The 17962-nt window shown below is 42.4% G+C and overlaps 1 protein-coding gene across 1 annotated transcript in view; it reads right to left on the bottom strand.

The window, feature by feature from the left end:
• Positions 1 to 4007: 4007 nt before the first annotated feature.
• Positions 4008 to 17962, bottom strand: part of FANK1 (fibronectin type III and ankyrin repeat domains 1) — a 125259-nt gene continuing 111304 nt past the window's right edge. The window contains 7 exon segments of the mRNA XM_030940524.1: positions 4008 to 4046; positions 4049 to 4075; positions 4179 to 4223; positions 4316 to 4393; positions 4897 to 5040; positions 8710 to 8875; positions 17340 to 17405. Coding sequence (XP_030796384.1) covers positions 4008 to 4046; positions 4049 to 4075; positions 4179 to 4223; positions 4316 to 4393; positions 4897 to 5040; positions 8710 to 8875; positions 17340 to 17405 — 565 coding nt within the window.

Here is a 17962-nt window from a genome sequence, read left to right as displayed (position 1 = left end):
TCTCTTAACTCACCTTAAAGTTCCTATTGACATCTATTGCTTTTAAACCTATTTGAAAACTCTGATACTAAAACAAATGGCACTCTAAGAAAGTCTGAGAGCCCCATGCTAAGAACCATTTCTGTGCAGTGAAGATGTTTCCAGAAGCTACTTACCTACATGTGAATGTGCCATTTTCTTTCCTTTTGTAGAGAAAATCCCCTTCACTTTTTGGAACAGTAATGACAGCTTCTAGTACAGCCATTTACAGTTTCATATGAGAAAAATTAAGAATAACTATAAAATTGTTAAAATAGCCAACAATGGATAATGATGGCCAGAAGATTTAACACATAAAGTAATTCTCAGTGTAAAGCTATTCAGCTCTTCCAGGTTGAATGCCCTGGAACCCATCCTGACCTTCCACATCGTCTTCAAAAAGCAGTTTCCCTGTTCCCCGTGATTCTCCTATAAGGTAACTCTCTAGTCCTCCATTTAGCACATATTAAATCCTCCAAAGAATAAGTATCATGTGATTATTTTAGTTTTACAAAAAAAGGTGAATGGCATTTTATTTTCATGGCCTATAAGCAGGTACATTAGTAGGGCAGTGATAGGAAAAACAAATTAGACCAAAAAAAAAAAAATCCTCTACAAATCCAAGGCAGGAAAAGTGGTGGCAGAGTGACTCATTCTCCTGTCCCTCCCATCAAGTCAAATCGGGAGGCTGTAGTGAATGCTTGTTCTTTGAATGTGTGGCAATTGTTCCTGTAACTCTTTAAAACGTGGCTATAGGCTATTTAGCACAGTATACATTAAAGATACAGTTATGTAAACCAGCACAGTAATTTTATAGTGCTTTGTCCATTTATCATGCTTTGGTTTGCTAATTTTTTCACGTACCTTTTTATATCAGTCTGTTGCTTTTGTACACATCTCTCATATTGGGGTTTGACAGGTAAACACAACCTGCTATTTCAGTAGAAAAAATGATTGTTACAAATATTAAACCCAATAAATAGTATAAAGGTAAATGTCAACATGTATCTCATTTGTTACTGAGAATGTTACAAAAATTGGGGGAAGGCCTTCATGTAGAAAAATGTATTCTCATTCATTTATAGATGCTTGAGAAAATTTTGGAACAGTACAAGAAGAAACTACGAAGAATGGTTGGCAGGGTGGGGGTGTGTAAGGGGTGTGTGCTACTAGCCTCATGAATGTGTGAGACCGTGGCACAGGAAGGAAGATGCTCACACAAGCCTGGGGGGTGGGGCTTGATATGGTTTTTGAACAATGTGAATGTATAACCTAACTTGTTAAAACTCATCTGTTTATATAAGAAATCCAAAAAGCAAGCAAGCAGTGGTACATACATTAATATCAGAGTTATTTGGTATGAAAAATTCAAGTGTATGAAAAACGTAAGTGTAAATAGGTACCTATTTACAAGTTTAAGAAACGCAGCATCCAACTTAATAAAACTACAGAAAATACAAAGAAAAATACGTACACAAAATGCTAACAAGAATAAAGGAATCTTTTTTTTTTTTTTTTTTTTTTTTTTTTTTTTTTAAGACAGAGTCTCACTCTGTCACCCAGGCTGGTGTGCAATGGTGTGATCTCAGCTCACTGCAACCTGTGCGTCCTGGGTTCAAGCGATTCTCCTGCCTCAGCTTCCTGAGTAGCTGGGATTACAGGCACGGGCCACCACGCCTGGCTAATTTTTGTATTTATAGTAGAGACAGGGTTTTACCATGTTGGCCAGGCTGGTCTCGAACTCCTAACCTCATGATCCGCCCACCTTGGCCTCCCAAAATGCTGGGATTACAGGTATGAGCCACCACACCCAGCCGAAGGAGTCTTTATTCTTACCATTCTCCACCTATGATCACACAAGCTGGCAAAAATTAGTACATATAAAACTTCAACCATAATTGATACATATATAACAGGATACTCCAAATATACAGAATATATCATCTTTCCAAGTGCCTTGGAGGAAAAAAAATTCTCAAAAAATAATTCCATACCCTAGAAATGTAATGATTCATTAGTTTTCAAAGATGAATTACAGATTAGAAAACAGGAAGTGAAAACATTTGTAATAGCACACATGATGGTAGGGATTCTCAAACTCTTGGAATTAGAACAACTCACTTGTTCAAACCCATTAAAATCCATTGCTCATGCCCTTTCCCTGGAGATTCCAATTCAGAGAGCTGAGATGGGGCTATGAAATGTGTACTTAGCAAGTTCTCCCAGTTGTATTTTTCATCAAAAGTTTAGAAAACTTCTATGATAATGTAACTAAAGCACTGCTGGGGGAAAATTCATAGCCCTAAATCTATATATTAATTTGTAAAGGATGAAAACGGGAATTTAATATCCACTATAAGTTATAAAAGGAACAATAAAATAAACCCAGGGGAAAAAATAGAAGAAGTGAATTTGTAGATCTAAGGATAAGTTCATTAGAAAAAAATAGAGCTAATAAAACTATGAGTTGCTCTTTGGGAAAATTCAAACAGTGTATATAGACCACCTTCTAATCTCATTAAGCAAAAAGAAGAAAAAGAGCAAACATACATAGCATATGAGCATGAAGAATCCTGCAGTCCACCATAACCCAGGGAGATGATCTCAAGAATATAAGGATGGATCGATATTGATCAGGAGGGTGGGCAGTTTTGCCAAGCTTGATGTCAACCAGAAGGGATGCACACTCCTTCCACAGAGCAGGCTAGTGAATACAGTCTACAACAGACCAAAAAATGAAACTAAGGTGAATGTCAACATTGACCACCAACCAAAGGAGGAACCTCTGGAGAGTTGTAAATGTGCTCCAATTTTTAAAGAGGTTTTAAAAATCTAATCTGGCAAATCTAAAGGAATATGCATTTGTACAAAAGGTAAAACACTCATGAAATATTTAAGGAATGGACTATACATGGTCCACAAATCCAATTCCTAAATCGAATATTCTGTGAGCTCTTTGGAATAAAGCTGATTGCTAACATCAATAAAATTGTGTGCTTTTTCTCTATGCCCCTCAGCACACGCTTTAGAGCTTTAATTACCTTTTATTAGTCTTTCCTTACAGGGGAAAAAAAAAAAAAAAATCCACTCCTCCACAGACCTTTGTAGCTGGTTTTCCCATGGGGCCAAGTTAACCAGTGTGTCTCTGGAGACATAAAATTCATGTGGTCTGTGTGCTCACTTTTTGCTGATTTTGAAGAGTGTTTGCTGAGTTGAAGCCTACATTTGTGTCTTTAAGCTCCCAACCAGCAGACATGGTTGCGGTTAATTCCTACTTGTCTAGGAACTGCATGATCAGCATCAGAAAACCTTCTGCTCTGAAGACAAAATTTAATACACTACCCTTTGGCCATGTCGTCAATCCATGAGCAGGCTAAGTCTTTCATTGTCAGGGCCTGAGTATAGGCAAACACATTAGACCTGTCTGTGGTCTAAGAAGGCTGACCCTCAACCAGACACCTCTAATAGAACAGAACTGGAGTCGTGAAATATGTATTTTGAGCTTTGATGTGAGGCCAACAGCTGAAGAGAAAACTCCTGGACTTTTCGAAGGAGCACCACTCCAGGAGGGAGCAGTGGCCTGACAACCAGCTTGGAAGCCCTCAGTTGGGAGGGCAGGATTTAACTGAAAACACATGAGGGAAAGAATTCTAGCAAGGCCTAGCGTGGTCAGAGGACAGCTTGCAGGGCAGGAGCCGGGAATGGGAGACCCATGTGTGTTTGTGTAGCTCCGGTGCATAAATATTTTGTTTCATGTCTAACTCCAAAAGGCACAAGTGCAAGAAAACATCCCCATTCTACAGACGCCCAGTGATGGCAACACATACGCGCGTGCTTAGGTAAAAAGATGTATTTCAAAGTGGGATCAGTGAATCTTCAACTAAATAAATAAATGGACAGCCCTCCAAGATGCAGAATTTCCCATCCCTAGTTTAACAGTTACGGTTCACTTTGTTTTACGTGCATTTCGCAGATGAGTGGTGCTCTCATCAGCAGACACAAGACTTCTTTGGCCTCTGCTTTTTTTTTTCCTTTCTTCTAATAAGGAGATTACACTCTGGATAAACAAAACAGACAGGAGAATGTAATCCAGGGTTTTGGTGGTTTGAGTCTAGAAGGAGTACAAAATTAGCCTTGATAGGCAGAAAGAGCATCCCAACCTGTCTGTCAAAAACTCTGGCCATTTCTAGGACACCTTTGCCGAACTGAAACAGGAAACAACAAAAATTTTACATGCTTATAAATGTTCTTTCTCCCCCTCCAAGGAAAATCTTTACGTAAAGATGGACTCATTTACCTCATTTTTTACACTTGCATCTGCCCCTTTGTCAAGAAGTAACTGAACTAACTCTTCATGATTATTTAACACAGCCACCTAGAAAACAAAACCCAGGGTGGTGTGCATGAGCTTCTCCCTCCAGGGCACACACAGCAGGGAGCACGAGCCTGGCGCGTGCAGGGTCCCAGCAGCCCCCCTGCAACCCACAAAGGGCCACTGTGGCTTTGTGTGGCCTGCAGGCACAGCACTTCCTCTGCAGCTGCAGTAGTAGCAACTCCAGGGAAAATGAAAATGGACCCTCCCTCTCTCCACACGAAAACCAGGACAGAAAGCAGTTTGTTCTTTGTTTCACCAGATCTGTTTTGATCCCACAGTGGTCCTGGGGACAGGGGCTCTTTACTCCTTAAATAGTCGTAAAAAGGGAACGAAGTATTCTAGTGATAGCCTCATGCCCTTATGAACAAGCCGACAGGGAACACACACACAGTCAAACCCAAGGGCTGGTGCAGGGCTGAACTCACAAGAATTGTCTAATTACAGAAAAAGCTCTGACCTTAATTCCACGCAGAAAACTGCCTATTTTTGGGAGAAGGACCTACCATAAGGGGCGTCTTTCCATTTCTGTCCTTCACATTCACATTGGCCCCAGCATCAATTAGAAGAGAGGCCACCCTCTGATTTCCCGACACCGCAGAGACTCTCATGAGTGGGGTCCATCCTGAACCAGTATCCACGATGTCTACCTGTTGCGCCAGAGAAACAGCTGTGTTAAGCCCAATTTCTTTCTCTTAAACTGATTCAAACTTATAAAAGGAATATTTGCTTGCCCCAATGCCCGGACTTAGATAGCAGTCTTTCTATATTTGGTTCACTGCACTGTTCTAATTTAAGTCACATTTCTGTGCTGCAAGGACACGTGTTAGAATTGCATTAGAGGGTGCTGAGAGGCCCCAGGGTCTCCCTGTCAGCTTCTTCACCTACATCCTTTAAAGTGGAAAAAGGGTAGGCTAGAAAAATTAACTGAACTACTTTCCCCTTGGCTACTGGCGAGTTCTTATTTTCTCTTGCCTAACTTTCCTCACCTAGCATTCCTTTTTCTTTCTTTTATGTATCGTTGTAAGCAGCTTTACATCCTTTCTGGAATGAGACGGTAATAATACATACACACACTCTTATGCTTACCAATACTTATCAATTTTAGGCAGGAGACCTACAGGTAAAATACAGAACAACCAGGTTCATTACACAAACTCTGTCTGAAAAGTCTGACTAATGGCTTCTCCAAAACAGTGTGCCCAGTAATCAGATGGCTGTTTCCTGATCATCTTCTCTCCACTGAAATCTCTCAATTTAGTGTTTTAAAATAAATATTTTAGATTAAGAAAATGTAAATGTTGTCTCTTCCAATTCCAGTGAAGACCTCACCAATCCACGAAGAGTGGTGCTGAAGATAGAGACGTGTGTGTGCTCAGACACGCACACACGTGCACGTGTACATGCACACATGCATACCATGTGCACACGTGCATGTAAGCACACATGAGCACATGCACGCACACACACACAATCTGTTACAGAAAAATTACTCAAAGATGAAGCACAGCTTTAGTAAAACTTCAGAATGGAACAACAAACAAGGAATTTCCAGGAGATCTTGGGGGCACTTCAGGGTATTTCTACGTATCAGATTATCCACTGTTACACGATTTGGATTTGCAGCTCTTCTTCACGCAAAGAACTAACCTGTGGGCAACACACTCCATTATATTTAAAGAATAATAAAATAAGCACCTCATATTACATGATGCTTTATGCAAGCTTTCAACCCTCTTTACACACACTTTCTCTTTTGGTCCTAAAGGTTAATCAGAGGTAGGTATTTTTATTCTTGGTTTACAAACGATCAAACTAAATCTCAGAGAAGTGCCTTTCCTGAGATCACATGGATCATTAAATGCAGAAATGAACACATACGTCGCCAATAAGTCACTCTTAGTATATGATCATTACATTTGGGGAGAAGGTGGTGATTGGCTCCCAAGTCCTTCCCATGGGCTTCAGAAGCATCAGGTGAGCCATCTGCCAGAACATGGAGAGACTCATGTTGACATCATCCATCCGCCACCAGGCCAGTCATGTGGAAATCTCTAGTAAACACATCCACGCTTATTGTTCTGTCCTCTGCAAAGGAGTTCCAGTGCTTCAAAGAAAGATGGAATTTATCCCAAATAAGTATATTCATATCTGAAGCCCAGAGAGCCAAAATTTCCAAAACTCCAGTATTTAAATGTTGATAGCAGAGATTTGCCCTATTGTGAATGCTTCATTCATTCATTCATTCATTCGAGATGGAGTCTCACTCTGTCGCCCAGGCTAGAGTGCAGTGGCACGATCTTGGCTCACTGCAACCTCCACCTCCTGGGTTCAAGCAATTTTCCTGCCTCAGCCTGCCTAATAAGCTGGGATTACAGACGCCCACCACCACGCATGGCTAATTTTTCTATTTTCAGTAGAGACAGCATTTCACCATGTTTGCCAGGTTGGTCTCGAACTCCTGACCTCAAGTGATCCACCCGCCTTGGCCTCCCAAAGTGCTGGGATTACAGGCATAAGCCACTGCGCCCCGCCTGGATGCCTGACTTCTTTCAGCAAAATACAACCTTGTTTTTCAACCACAGACTTTCACTAGGTGCAAAACCTGCCCAGAATTCATCATAAACCAATCAAGGAGTGTGTGGCTGTCACTACCACACATGGCACGTGGGCCCAGCTCTACTACGGAAGCCCATAGGCTCAGCCTCCTGCCTCTGTGCCTGTCTCTAAAACATGAGGAAAATAAGAAATGTAATAAATTCTTAATGACTGAGATTTATTCCTATAAGTGGGCACTTTTCTTAATTCTCCAAAAGCAGCAGCAGGAACCAGGTAGATCCCATAACTGAAGTCTCACTTTCCCTCAACTACCCTTCAGAAACAAACTAGAACAAATCTACTGACATCTTCCAGGAGACATGACTTTTCTCAATTTGAGTTGATTTTCCAGGTCATCGACTTCGTTTCTCAGCACTCTACACACCAGCTGGCAGTCACAGATAGCACAGAACTTTGTCCATCATTCTTTAGTTCCATGCTTTGAACTTTTTAGCTGATTAGTCTTGAACTAAAGTTTTCAAAGTTATCAGCAATTTCCATAATTGATCTAATTCTAATTACCCATCTTCAAATAACATGAAATCAAAAGTAGACCAACTTGCCTGCTTCCAGGTAAAGACACAACTGAAATGTTCTATTCTTGATATGGTCAGTTTGCTCTTTGGAAATTTTTTGTAAGGACTAATCTTTAAAACAAACTAAGAATAAAAATTACCTAATTTTAGAAGCAACAAGAAGCACAATGGCTGTAAGAGCTCTTAATATATTTGTATCACCACCACTTGAGATACCTGGTACATGCTTAGTCAAGGTTTAGTGACAGACTGAATGAAGAAAGAAATAAGCAAATGAACAAAAGAACCAAGTAGAAACATCAGGCCGGGCGCAGTGGCTCACACCTGTCATCCCAGCACTCTGAGAGGCCGGGGCGGGTGGATCACTTGAGGTCAGGAGTTCAAGACCAGCCTGGCCAACGTCGTGAAACCCCATCTCTACTAAAAATACAAAAATTAGCTGGGCGTGGTGGCATGTGCCTGTAATCCCAGCTACTAAGGAAGCTGAGACAGGAGAATCACTCGAACGTGGGAGGCAGAGGTCTCCATGAACCGAGATCACACTACTGCACTCCAGCGTGGGCGACAGAGTGAGACTCCATCTCAAAAGAAAAAGAAAAATAGAAAAAGAAGAAAAAGAGGCCGGGCGCGGTGGCTCAAGCCTGTAATCCCAGCACTTTGGGAGGCCGAGACGGGCGGATCACGAGGTCAGGAGATCGAGACCATCCTGGCTAACACGGTGAAACCCCGTCTCTACTAAAAATACAAAAAACTAGCCGGGCGTGGTGGCGGGCGCCTGTAGTCCCAGCTATTCGGGAGGCTGAGGCAGGAGAATGGCGGGAACCCGGGAGATGGAGCTTGCAGTGAGCCGAGATTGCGCCACTGCACTCCAGCCTGGGCAACAGAGCGAGACTCCGTCTCAAAAAAAAAAAAAAAAAAAAAAGAAGAAAAAGAAAGTAGAAGCATTAGGTCCAGCTCTGGATTCAGACCTGTTTCTATTCCCTACACAAGATAAACCCCCATGACAATCGGAAAGCTCACTCTCATGTCCATTCTAAGGTTTCAGGGGCTTTCTTGCTAAGTCAGAAAACCTTCTCCAGCATTTCTAAGGTTGACTAATCAAAGGCCCTGCTTCTGCCAGACCCCGTGGAGCAGCATTTCAGATTCTTGACGACATGTGCATGGTTAACAAGGCAGGTCCCGTACCTCACAGCCATCCTTTATCATCCACTCAATCACACTGCAGTGGCCTCCATCTGCAGCCCAGTGCAGAGCCGTACAGCCGCCCAGGTCTCTAGCCTGCCAAGAAGCGCCGTGTCTCCGGAGATATTTCACAACGTCTAGGTGTCCCGCATAGCACGCCAGCATTAGACTGCAACATACAGAAGCAGCAGCATTTGACGATAAGCACAGTCACCGAACTCAGCTCCACTTTTTACCCTACCTGGCTTAAACCAAGAAATCCTAACTTGAGTGGAAAAGCCATGGGAATTGTTCATATAAAATGTACACATATCCCTCAACTGATGTACAAAACGTGGTATATATCCATACAATGGAATATTAGAAATGAAGTGCTACAAATGTTCAAGAACCTTGAAACACTGCGCTGAAAGATGCCAGACATGAAAGGCCACATATTGTCTGATTCCATTTATATGCAATGTCCAGAATAGGCAATCTACAAGACAGGACTAGCAGGTGAGTGGCCGCCTGAGGCTGAAGGGAAGGAGCAATGGAGAATGATTGCTAAAGAGTGCAGGGCTAATATTTCAGGGGAGCAGGGGATGAATGTTCTGGAAGTAGATAGTAGTAATGGTTCCACAACTTTGCAAATACATTTTTAAATGTTGATTTGTATGTTTTAAAAGGTGAATTCTATGGTATGTAAATTATATCTCAATAAAAAACGAATAGTGACTGTAACTGAGGATAAAATATTAGATTTTAAAACATCCGAAGTCCATGATACTCAAAAAAGAGACAAGGAAAAAAAATACTCATTTGACACTATTAGAGATAACTATCAAACCAATTTCCTACTCTAAAAGTTGGTATTTAAGAAAAAATTAAATATTTTCTTTGTTTTTTAGGATAAAATGTAGTCTATGCCTGGTTGGTGGGTGAAGAAGCTGTATTTCACAGAAGACTGCCAACTAGTAAATATAAAAGGAACCATCGAGTTAGAAAAGCCCTTATTTGCAATTCCCAATTAAATAATTGATTCAGGCAATAAAATTATTGGCACTGAAATTATTGGGTAAAAGTTAATGGGGAGGCCAGGCGCAGTGGTTCACCCCTATAATCCTTTCTCTTTTGGAGGCTGATGTGGGTGGATTGCCTGAGCTCAGGAGCTCGAGACCAGCCTGAGCAACATAGTGAAACCTCATCTCTACTAAAAATACAAAAATTAGCCAGGCATGGTGGCAGGTGCCTGTAATTCCAGCTGCTCGGGAGGCTGAGGCAGGAGAATCGCTTGAACCCGGGGAGGCGGAGGTTGCAGTGAGCTGAGATCATGCCACTGCTCACCAGCCTGGGAGAGAGAGCAAGACACTGTCTCCAAAAAAAAAAAAAAAACTTAATGGGGAATGGAATATTCACACGGCAATGAATTATTACACCCAAAATTATTTTCTAAGTGCAATGGGAAAACTCTATCTTTACAAAGAAGAAAATTTGCTGTCATCACTCTAAAAAGATAATGAAACCTAGAATCACTACCTGTGAGACAACCTGCATCACAGGCCTCCTGATGGATGTAACATAAAGTCACAACACTAGCTCCGAAGTATTCTTGCTAAAGTGTTAACCTAAGTCTAATTAAGCCTTTAATTTCTTTTTAATTCTTAAAAAATTTCACCTTGTTGCCCAGGTTGGTTTCAAACTCATGGCCTCAAGTGATCTTCCTGCCTCAGCCTCCCAAAGTGCTGGGATTACAGGCAGGAGCCACAGCACCCAACCTAATGAAGGCCTTAAGCCTGTCTTTAACTTTATTGTTAATAAAGGGATAGATGAACAAGTGAAATGCCTGCCCCACAACTGGGAGACAAGCAAATCCAGAACATAGGACATTCTAGAAGATAACCTGTTTGCTCTCCTCAAAGAGTCACTGCTATGAGAAAAAAAAAGTTTTAGAGAGAACTGGTCTAGAATAAGAGACTATAAAGAGAGAGAAAGGCCAGATGAAATGTGGGAACCCTCAATGGATCATGGTCTCGCCCCACACAACCTCTCAAACCCCACGGCCCTCCCTCCCGAACCCCACACCGCCTCCCGAACCCACACACCGCCTCCCAAACCCCACACACCGCCTCCCAAACCCACACACCGCCTCCCAAACCCCACACCACACCTCCCAAACCCCACACACCTCCTCCCAAACCCCACACACCACCTCCCAAACTCCACACACTACACCTCCCAAAACCCCACACACCACCCTCCAAACCCCACACCAATCCTCCCAAACCCACACACACCTCACACACATCTCCCAAACCCCACACACCCCCTCACAACCCCCCCTCCACACCCACCACACAACCTCCCAAACCCCACACAACCACCTCCCAACCCCACAACCACACCTCCCAAAACCCGACACACCACCTCCCAAAACCCCACACCACCTCCCAAACCCCCCACACCACCTCCCACACCCCCCCACAACCACCTCCCAAACCCCACACACCTCACACACCACCTCCCAAACCCCACACACCACCTCCCAAACCCCACACACCACCTCACCCCACCTCCCAAACCCCACACCCCACCTCCCAAACCCCACACACCAACACCTCCTAAACCCCACACACCACACCTCCTAAACCCACACACCACCTCCCAAACCCACACACACCACCTCCCAAACCCCCCACACCACCTCCCAAACCCCCCACACCACCTCCCAAACCCCCCAACCACCTCCCAAACCCCACACCACCTCCCAAACCCCCCACACCACCTCCCAAACCCCCCACACCACCTCCCAAACCCCCCACGCCACCTCCCAAACCCCCCACGCCACCTCCCAAACCCACACGCCACCTCCCAAACCCCCCACGCCACCTCCCAAACCCCCCACGCCACCTCCCCAAACCCCCACGCCACCTCCCAAACCCCCACACGCCACCTCCCAAACCCCCCACGCCACCTCCCAAACCCCACACGCCACCTCCCAAACCCCACACGCCACCTCCCAAACCCCCCACGCCACCTCCCAAACCCCACACGCCACCTCCCAAACCCCCCACACCACCTCCCAAACCCCACACACCACCTCCCAAACCCCACACACCACCTCCCAAACCCCACACCACCTCCCAAACCCCACACACCACCTCCCAAACCCCACACCACCTCCCAAATAAAGCTGTGGAAGACCTTTGGGGAACAGGTTGGGAGACCTGCATGGGTGGCTGTGTATCAATGATATTAAGGAATTAGTTGAAGTGTCTTAGAAGTAATACGATATGATTACTATGCAGGTTAATGACCGTGTTTTTCGGAAACATTTTCTGATGTATTGAGGGGTGAAGGGTTATACTATGCTACTAATTTCAAAACAGTTCAGCAAGAGTGGGAAAAAAAGGAGAGACAAACATGGCCAAATGTCAACGGCCAAGCCTAGGTGGGAGGTTTACCGGTGCTTGTTGTGCTATTGTTTCACGTCTTCTAAACGCGTAAATGTTTCAAAATAAAGAGTTAAAAAATAAAACAGAAGATCTTCCCAATAGGGAAATGTGCAAAGCCTCTGAGTGGTAACTGGAATATCCAGCCCCCAAGGCAAGGCCCAGCTGAGCTGAGATGGGGCCAGACCTCTGCAGCCCCACGTCCTCACACAGTCCTTCATTTCTTGGAGACCCCCAGAAGACAGTCAGCGTGGTGCAGTGCCTGTCTCCCGGGTTTAGGGTGCTCATACTCCTTTCCCAAGCACTCGAGGGTCTTTAGAATGACCTTTGCTAAGGGAAGAAAACTTCACTTTTTAAATTATATTCAAATAGAACTCTAATTATCTGCATGACTTTTTTTTTTTCGAGACAGAGTCTCACTCTATCGCCCAGGCTGGAGTACAATGGCACAATCTTGGCTCACTGCAACCTCTGCCTCTTGGGTTCTAGTGATTCTCCTGACTCAGCCTCTCAAGTAGCTGGGACTACAGGCGCGCACCACCATGCCCTGCTAATTTTTTGTATTTTTAGTAGCGACAGGGTTTCACCAGCCTGGCCAGGCTGGTCTCAAACTCCTGACCTCATGATCTGCCTGCCTCGGCCTCCCAAAGTGCTGGGATTACAGGCATGAGCCACCACACCTGGCCTATCTGCATGCTTTTAAAATAATGCTTCTTTTCTGATTATAAAGTAAGGCATGGTACCTAGAAAAAAAAAAATCCCATATCAGAGTCACCCATAACCTCACCTCACAGAGAACAAACTCTTAAGATTCTGTTGAATTTGCTCTAGGAGGTAAGGGGGATTGCTTAAAAACCAGCCCCGGAGGCTCTGGGCTGCCCAGCAATAAGCTCATTGAGATGAGGCGCTCTTCCTTCCCAGGGACAGGCATAGCCCTGAACTTACCACCTCCCACTGGCAGAAAGCCACCAAGGTCCTCCAAGTGCCAAGCCGCTGGAGTCAGCCACCACCCCAACTGCCACCTGAACTCAAACTGCCTGGCACCCGCGGGGTCTGTTATCTGCTGCTTTATAAGAATGCCCCTCTCTGGTTCACAGGGTAGGAGAAAGGGAGAGTGGCCAGGACATAGCATGCTCCTGAGCACAGCCCTGTAGGGCATCCCACTGTGCCCCAGGGCAAGCCCACCAGGAATGGAGGACCCGCTCCACTCGCCTGCTGCTGAGTTCCCTGCTCAGAGTCACACTCCCAGCTCTACACAAAATCCCATCTTTTCTCTCTTGCTTTGTATGATTTTCTCTTCTCACTGCCTTTTAAAAAGTATTATTTCAGTTTCTTATTATTTCACATACTTCCCTGTTTACATAAGCACTGAAAACAGTGTTCACATACTAAATATTCCATCATATGAATATATCATAACTTCAATCAATCCACTATTGTCGGACATTTATGTTGTTTCACATTTTTCACAATTTTAAATAAGGCAACAACAAACACCCTTACTAATCATATTTGCATTTCTGATTGTTTCCTAAAATGGGATCACTGTGTTCATGGATGTGGCTTACTTTGGAAGCACATTTCCGAATTGCTTTCCAGAAAGATTATACCAATTTACATTTCTATCAACTATATTTGAAAGTACAGGCTATTTCACTGCATCTTTACCAACATGATTATTTTTTAATAACCAATTTGATAAGTAGAAAACTTTTTATTACTAGTAATGCTAAACATTTTTATATGAATTGCTTATATTGATTCTGCTATAAATTTTCTTGTATAAACTGCTTTTTTCTACTGTGTGTGGAGGCTTTTTTGGAATACATGTATGGGCGTGTGTGTGTTCTACACATTAAAGATGCCGGTAATTTGTCTATAATACATTTGTAAATATTTCTCTGGATTGTCCTTAACATTGTAATTAAGCTTTTAAAAATGTATAATACACTCTTAATCTTTTCCTTAATTATTCCGTTCAATGCACTTGTTCCTTTCACATTACAAGATAAAACAATTATGCATCTGTGTTTTCTGGTCATTTTTTATGGTTCTGTTTTTTACATTTAATTCTCAATTCATCTGGAATTTATTTTGGTATATGCTATAAGACCAGGATCTAACTTGACTTTTTCCTTCAAACATCCTGTTTTTCCAGTACATTCCTCATTGGTTTATGTTACTTCCATCATCATATACCAGGTTCTTCTGTAGATAGGGATCTACTTGAGGATTTCTATTCCATTCTACTTTTTTTCTGATTTGTTCCAGTATCATACTACTTTAATTACTATAACGTTATGAGGCATTTTAATAACTGTCAAGGCAAGTCCTTCCACACTCTTCCTTGACAAAGTTTTAGTAGATATTATCTATTTGTTGTTCTCAATAAATTACAATCATTTTGACAGGTTCCCAAGAATAATTCCATTTGAGGCTGCACTGAACCTCAATGCAGTATTTGAGAAGAATTAAAAATTGTATAATACTCAATCTTGCCATTCTGGCATATGACATGTCTTTATTTCTTAAATTTTTATATCTCTCAGTAAGGTTTTTAGGTTTATTTTTTCATTCAGATTTCCTACCTTTCTTGTTCTCATTCTATTTTATTTCCCCATTATATTTATTAACCAGTAATTGCAGGGATTTAAGAAAGTGTTTTCTTTGCCTTGTTTGTCCACTTTACTGAGCCTCCTTATTAAGTCCAAGTTTTTCAAGTTGATTCTGTCGGGTTCTACAGGAAATAAATCACACCTCTTACCTCAGTTCATATCTTCCTAAGTGGATCAGCCTTCAAAATACTGTCTAACCATGAAATAACAAAATACATCTGTATTTACCATATGCCAGGAACTGTTTTATGCATTTTTCATATTAACTCATTAAATGCCTACAACCTATAACTACTTCCATTATTTCAATTTTACAGACACGAAACTGAGATACGGAGAGGTTAGGTAGCCTGTCCAAGGCCACACCACATCCTCAGAGGGATGCAGATTTCACATCAAGCTCTCCACCACTCTCCTGGGCTTCACTACTAATTTTGGAAAGGAATTTGCCAATACTAAGAATGACACTGGCTGATTGAGATGATTTAAAAAATAAATCTTTGTATGCTGCAATCAAAGGAATCCTTCATTCAACAGACACTTTGTCTCCCATGTGCCAGACACTGTTCAAAGGCTGAAAGCATCCTTCACTTTAAAAAATAAGACACTTTTTTCAAGACCATCCTGGCTGACAGGGTGAAACCCCATCTCTACTAAAAATACAAAAAATTAGCTGGGCGTGGTGGCGGGCACCTGTAGTCCCAGCTTCTTGGGAGGCTGAGGCAGGAGAATGGCGTGAACCTGGGAGGCGGAGCTTGCAGTGGGCTGAGATTGCGCCACTGTACCCCAGCCTGGGCGACACAGCGAGACACTGTCTCAAAAAATAATAAAAAATTTAAAAATTTTTAAAAATACTTTTTAAACTTTTTAATATACACGCCAAGTTACACCCAATTTTTGTTTTGCGTCTACACAAATAAAGGTTTTCACCTTTAATCTACTGCTGGCAAGTGTTATGTTAAAAAATTTCCTAATACCCTCCGGTATGGCCCTCCTAGGTGGGATGGAAGAGATCTATAAATACCTACACACAAACACACACACAAATAACTTTTTTCTATCAGATTTTAGCAATAAGTTTATCCTCTGGAGCATTCCAGTTTCCTCTCTGCTCTGGAAAAGCCCAAGGTTATTATCAGTGCCTAGAAAATCTGAACAGGTTCAGTAGTAGAATAGTCAAGCCACGGAGCCTACATTGGAGGTAATTTTTAAATGAATTTTCTAGTTTCTTGCATGGACACTGGTTATTCGAATCTTCTGCTTCTTGGGTTGACTTGGTGGTTTAAATTTTCGCAGAACAAAGTATCCATTTCAATGACATTATCTACTATTATAGACACAAACTTCTTTTCATGTTTACATTTTCTCCATAACCATCATTATTGTCCTCTTTCAAACTTCTAATTTTTTTCTTCTTAGATTTACAAAAGATCGGTGTATCTTATTAGATAGCTTATTTTTAAGAGGTAACTCTTACATTTCTCAATAATCTTTCTACTTTTTAATCAATGTCTACTTTTAATTCTTTCATTTTTCCTACTCTCCTTATACTTTTTCTTTTCCCTTTTCAGATTGCTATTATTCTTTTCAAACCTGGAGTTGATAGCTTAGTCTCAACTTAGCCTATGAGTTATTTGGAAAAATACTTTTTAAATTTATAAGTGATATTTAAGATATTGTTATTTAAAATCTATTGCTGCATTGTGTTCAGAGAATGTAAATGGAGAAGATAGTCCTTCTGATTTGAGAAGTTAGTTGGGGTTTTCTTTATGGCCTCCCCCAGAAGGTCAGTGTTTGGCAGCTGTCCGTCGATGCCATCTGCAGCACCCAAGCCCTGGTTCCATGTGTGTCGTGACCGCAGCCCCTGAAGCCAGGGCCTGGCATTTTGCTCAGTGTTTCACCCACACACCAAGCACAGCGCCTGGCAAGTAGTAATCAGTCAATAAACACGGGTTAGCTGGAATTAATTGATTAACTCTAATGACTAGATGAGCGAGTGTGTTTAGGTCTTTCAGGAACACTCATCTGCCCTTGATGTGTGTCACATTCTTCCCCGGAGCTTTTCCTGTAGCGTTCTCAGCCCTCCAAGGGAACATGTGCCTCTCACCTCAGGAAAGTGCTCCGGGCGTCTCTCTGGTGGTGATTTCTGTCTGCTTCTTTAGAAACAACGAAGATTTCTTAGCAAAGAGTGAGGCTGAAATGCAGCGGCGGCCTGAGAGAGGCACAGGGTGCCGGGGGCAGGCACTTGTACCCACACGTGGCACGGCTGGCCAGAGCTGCTCTGTAGCTGCCATTTCCCGTGCACTGTGTGTCTGTCCACTGGGCACGGCCACCACGCCAGAGAAGGCACCATACGTTACAACAGATGCCCGCCCCCCACAAGCACCCTGGTGAGTGAAAGCACAAGACCATGTGAGCAAGCCAGCTTTTGTGATCACCATCTTTCCTCGGGGACCCACCTACCTCTCAGGACTGTCAAAAGAAACTCGAGAAAATGTTTGGGTGAAATCACAGTGCCTCTGGGCACAAGTCCAGCAACACAATTCTGAGAACATCAGCACATTTTCAGTCAGATCCCACCTCCTACCTGTCCTTGCCACTTCCATTCTTCAGATTCACGTCTGTGCCATTAGAAACTAGGATTTTCACAAGCCTAAAGGAAACAAACTGAACTGTAGCTAGATAAGTCACCTTGATCACTCAGCACCCACAATAGTCCAGTCAAAAAAGAATAACACAGCATCCAAGATGCCTCTTTGCAACAGTTTCTTCTGCACCTTCAGAAGCCAGCTGGTTTTAAAACCAGGCACCATTAAACCAGAAAACCACGTCTTCATTCCAAAAACATAGGCTTTTACCTTTAACACAAGTTATTCACTAAAATCAAATGAAAGCACATGAAACAAATTGGGCTACCAAAATAATTCACTGTCCTCTGAATGGTCATTTTTTAATATATTCTTAAATGGTAGCATTTAATGAAAAAAACATTTATGTTTTTTCAAATGGCATTTAATTAAGATATAAATGAAAATAAGGTATTTCTATTAATACTTATCTCTGTGTGGAATAGATAATGAGAGTATATCTGTGAAAATTATATCTTAGCAACCTAGCAGAAAGTTTTCCAGAATATCCCTCTATTTTATAAAAAGAAAAATTCAAATTCCAATAACCAGTTTTCCAAGAACATAAAAATATATTGCATGT

The sequence above is a fragment of the Rhinopithecus roxellana genome, chromosome 11, assembly GCF_007565055.1.
Source record: "Rhinopithecus roxellana isolate Shanxi Qingling chromosome 11, ASM756505v1, whole genome shotgun sequence".
Lineage (NCBI taxonomy): Eukaryota > Metazoa > Chordata > Mammalia > Primates > Cercopithecidae > Rhinopithecus > Rhinopithecus roxellana.
Note: the sequence above shows the minus strand (reverse complement) of the source record. Positions and strands in the feature narration are given on the sequence as shown.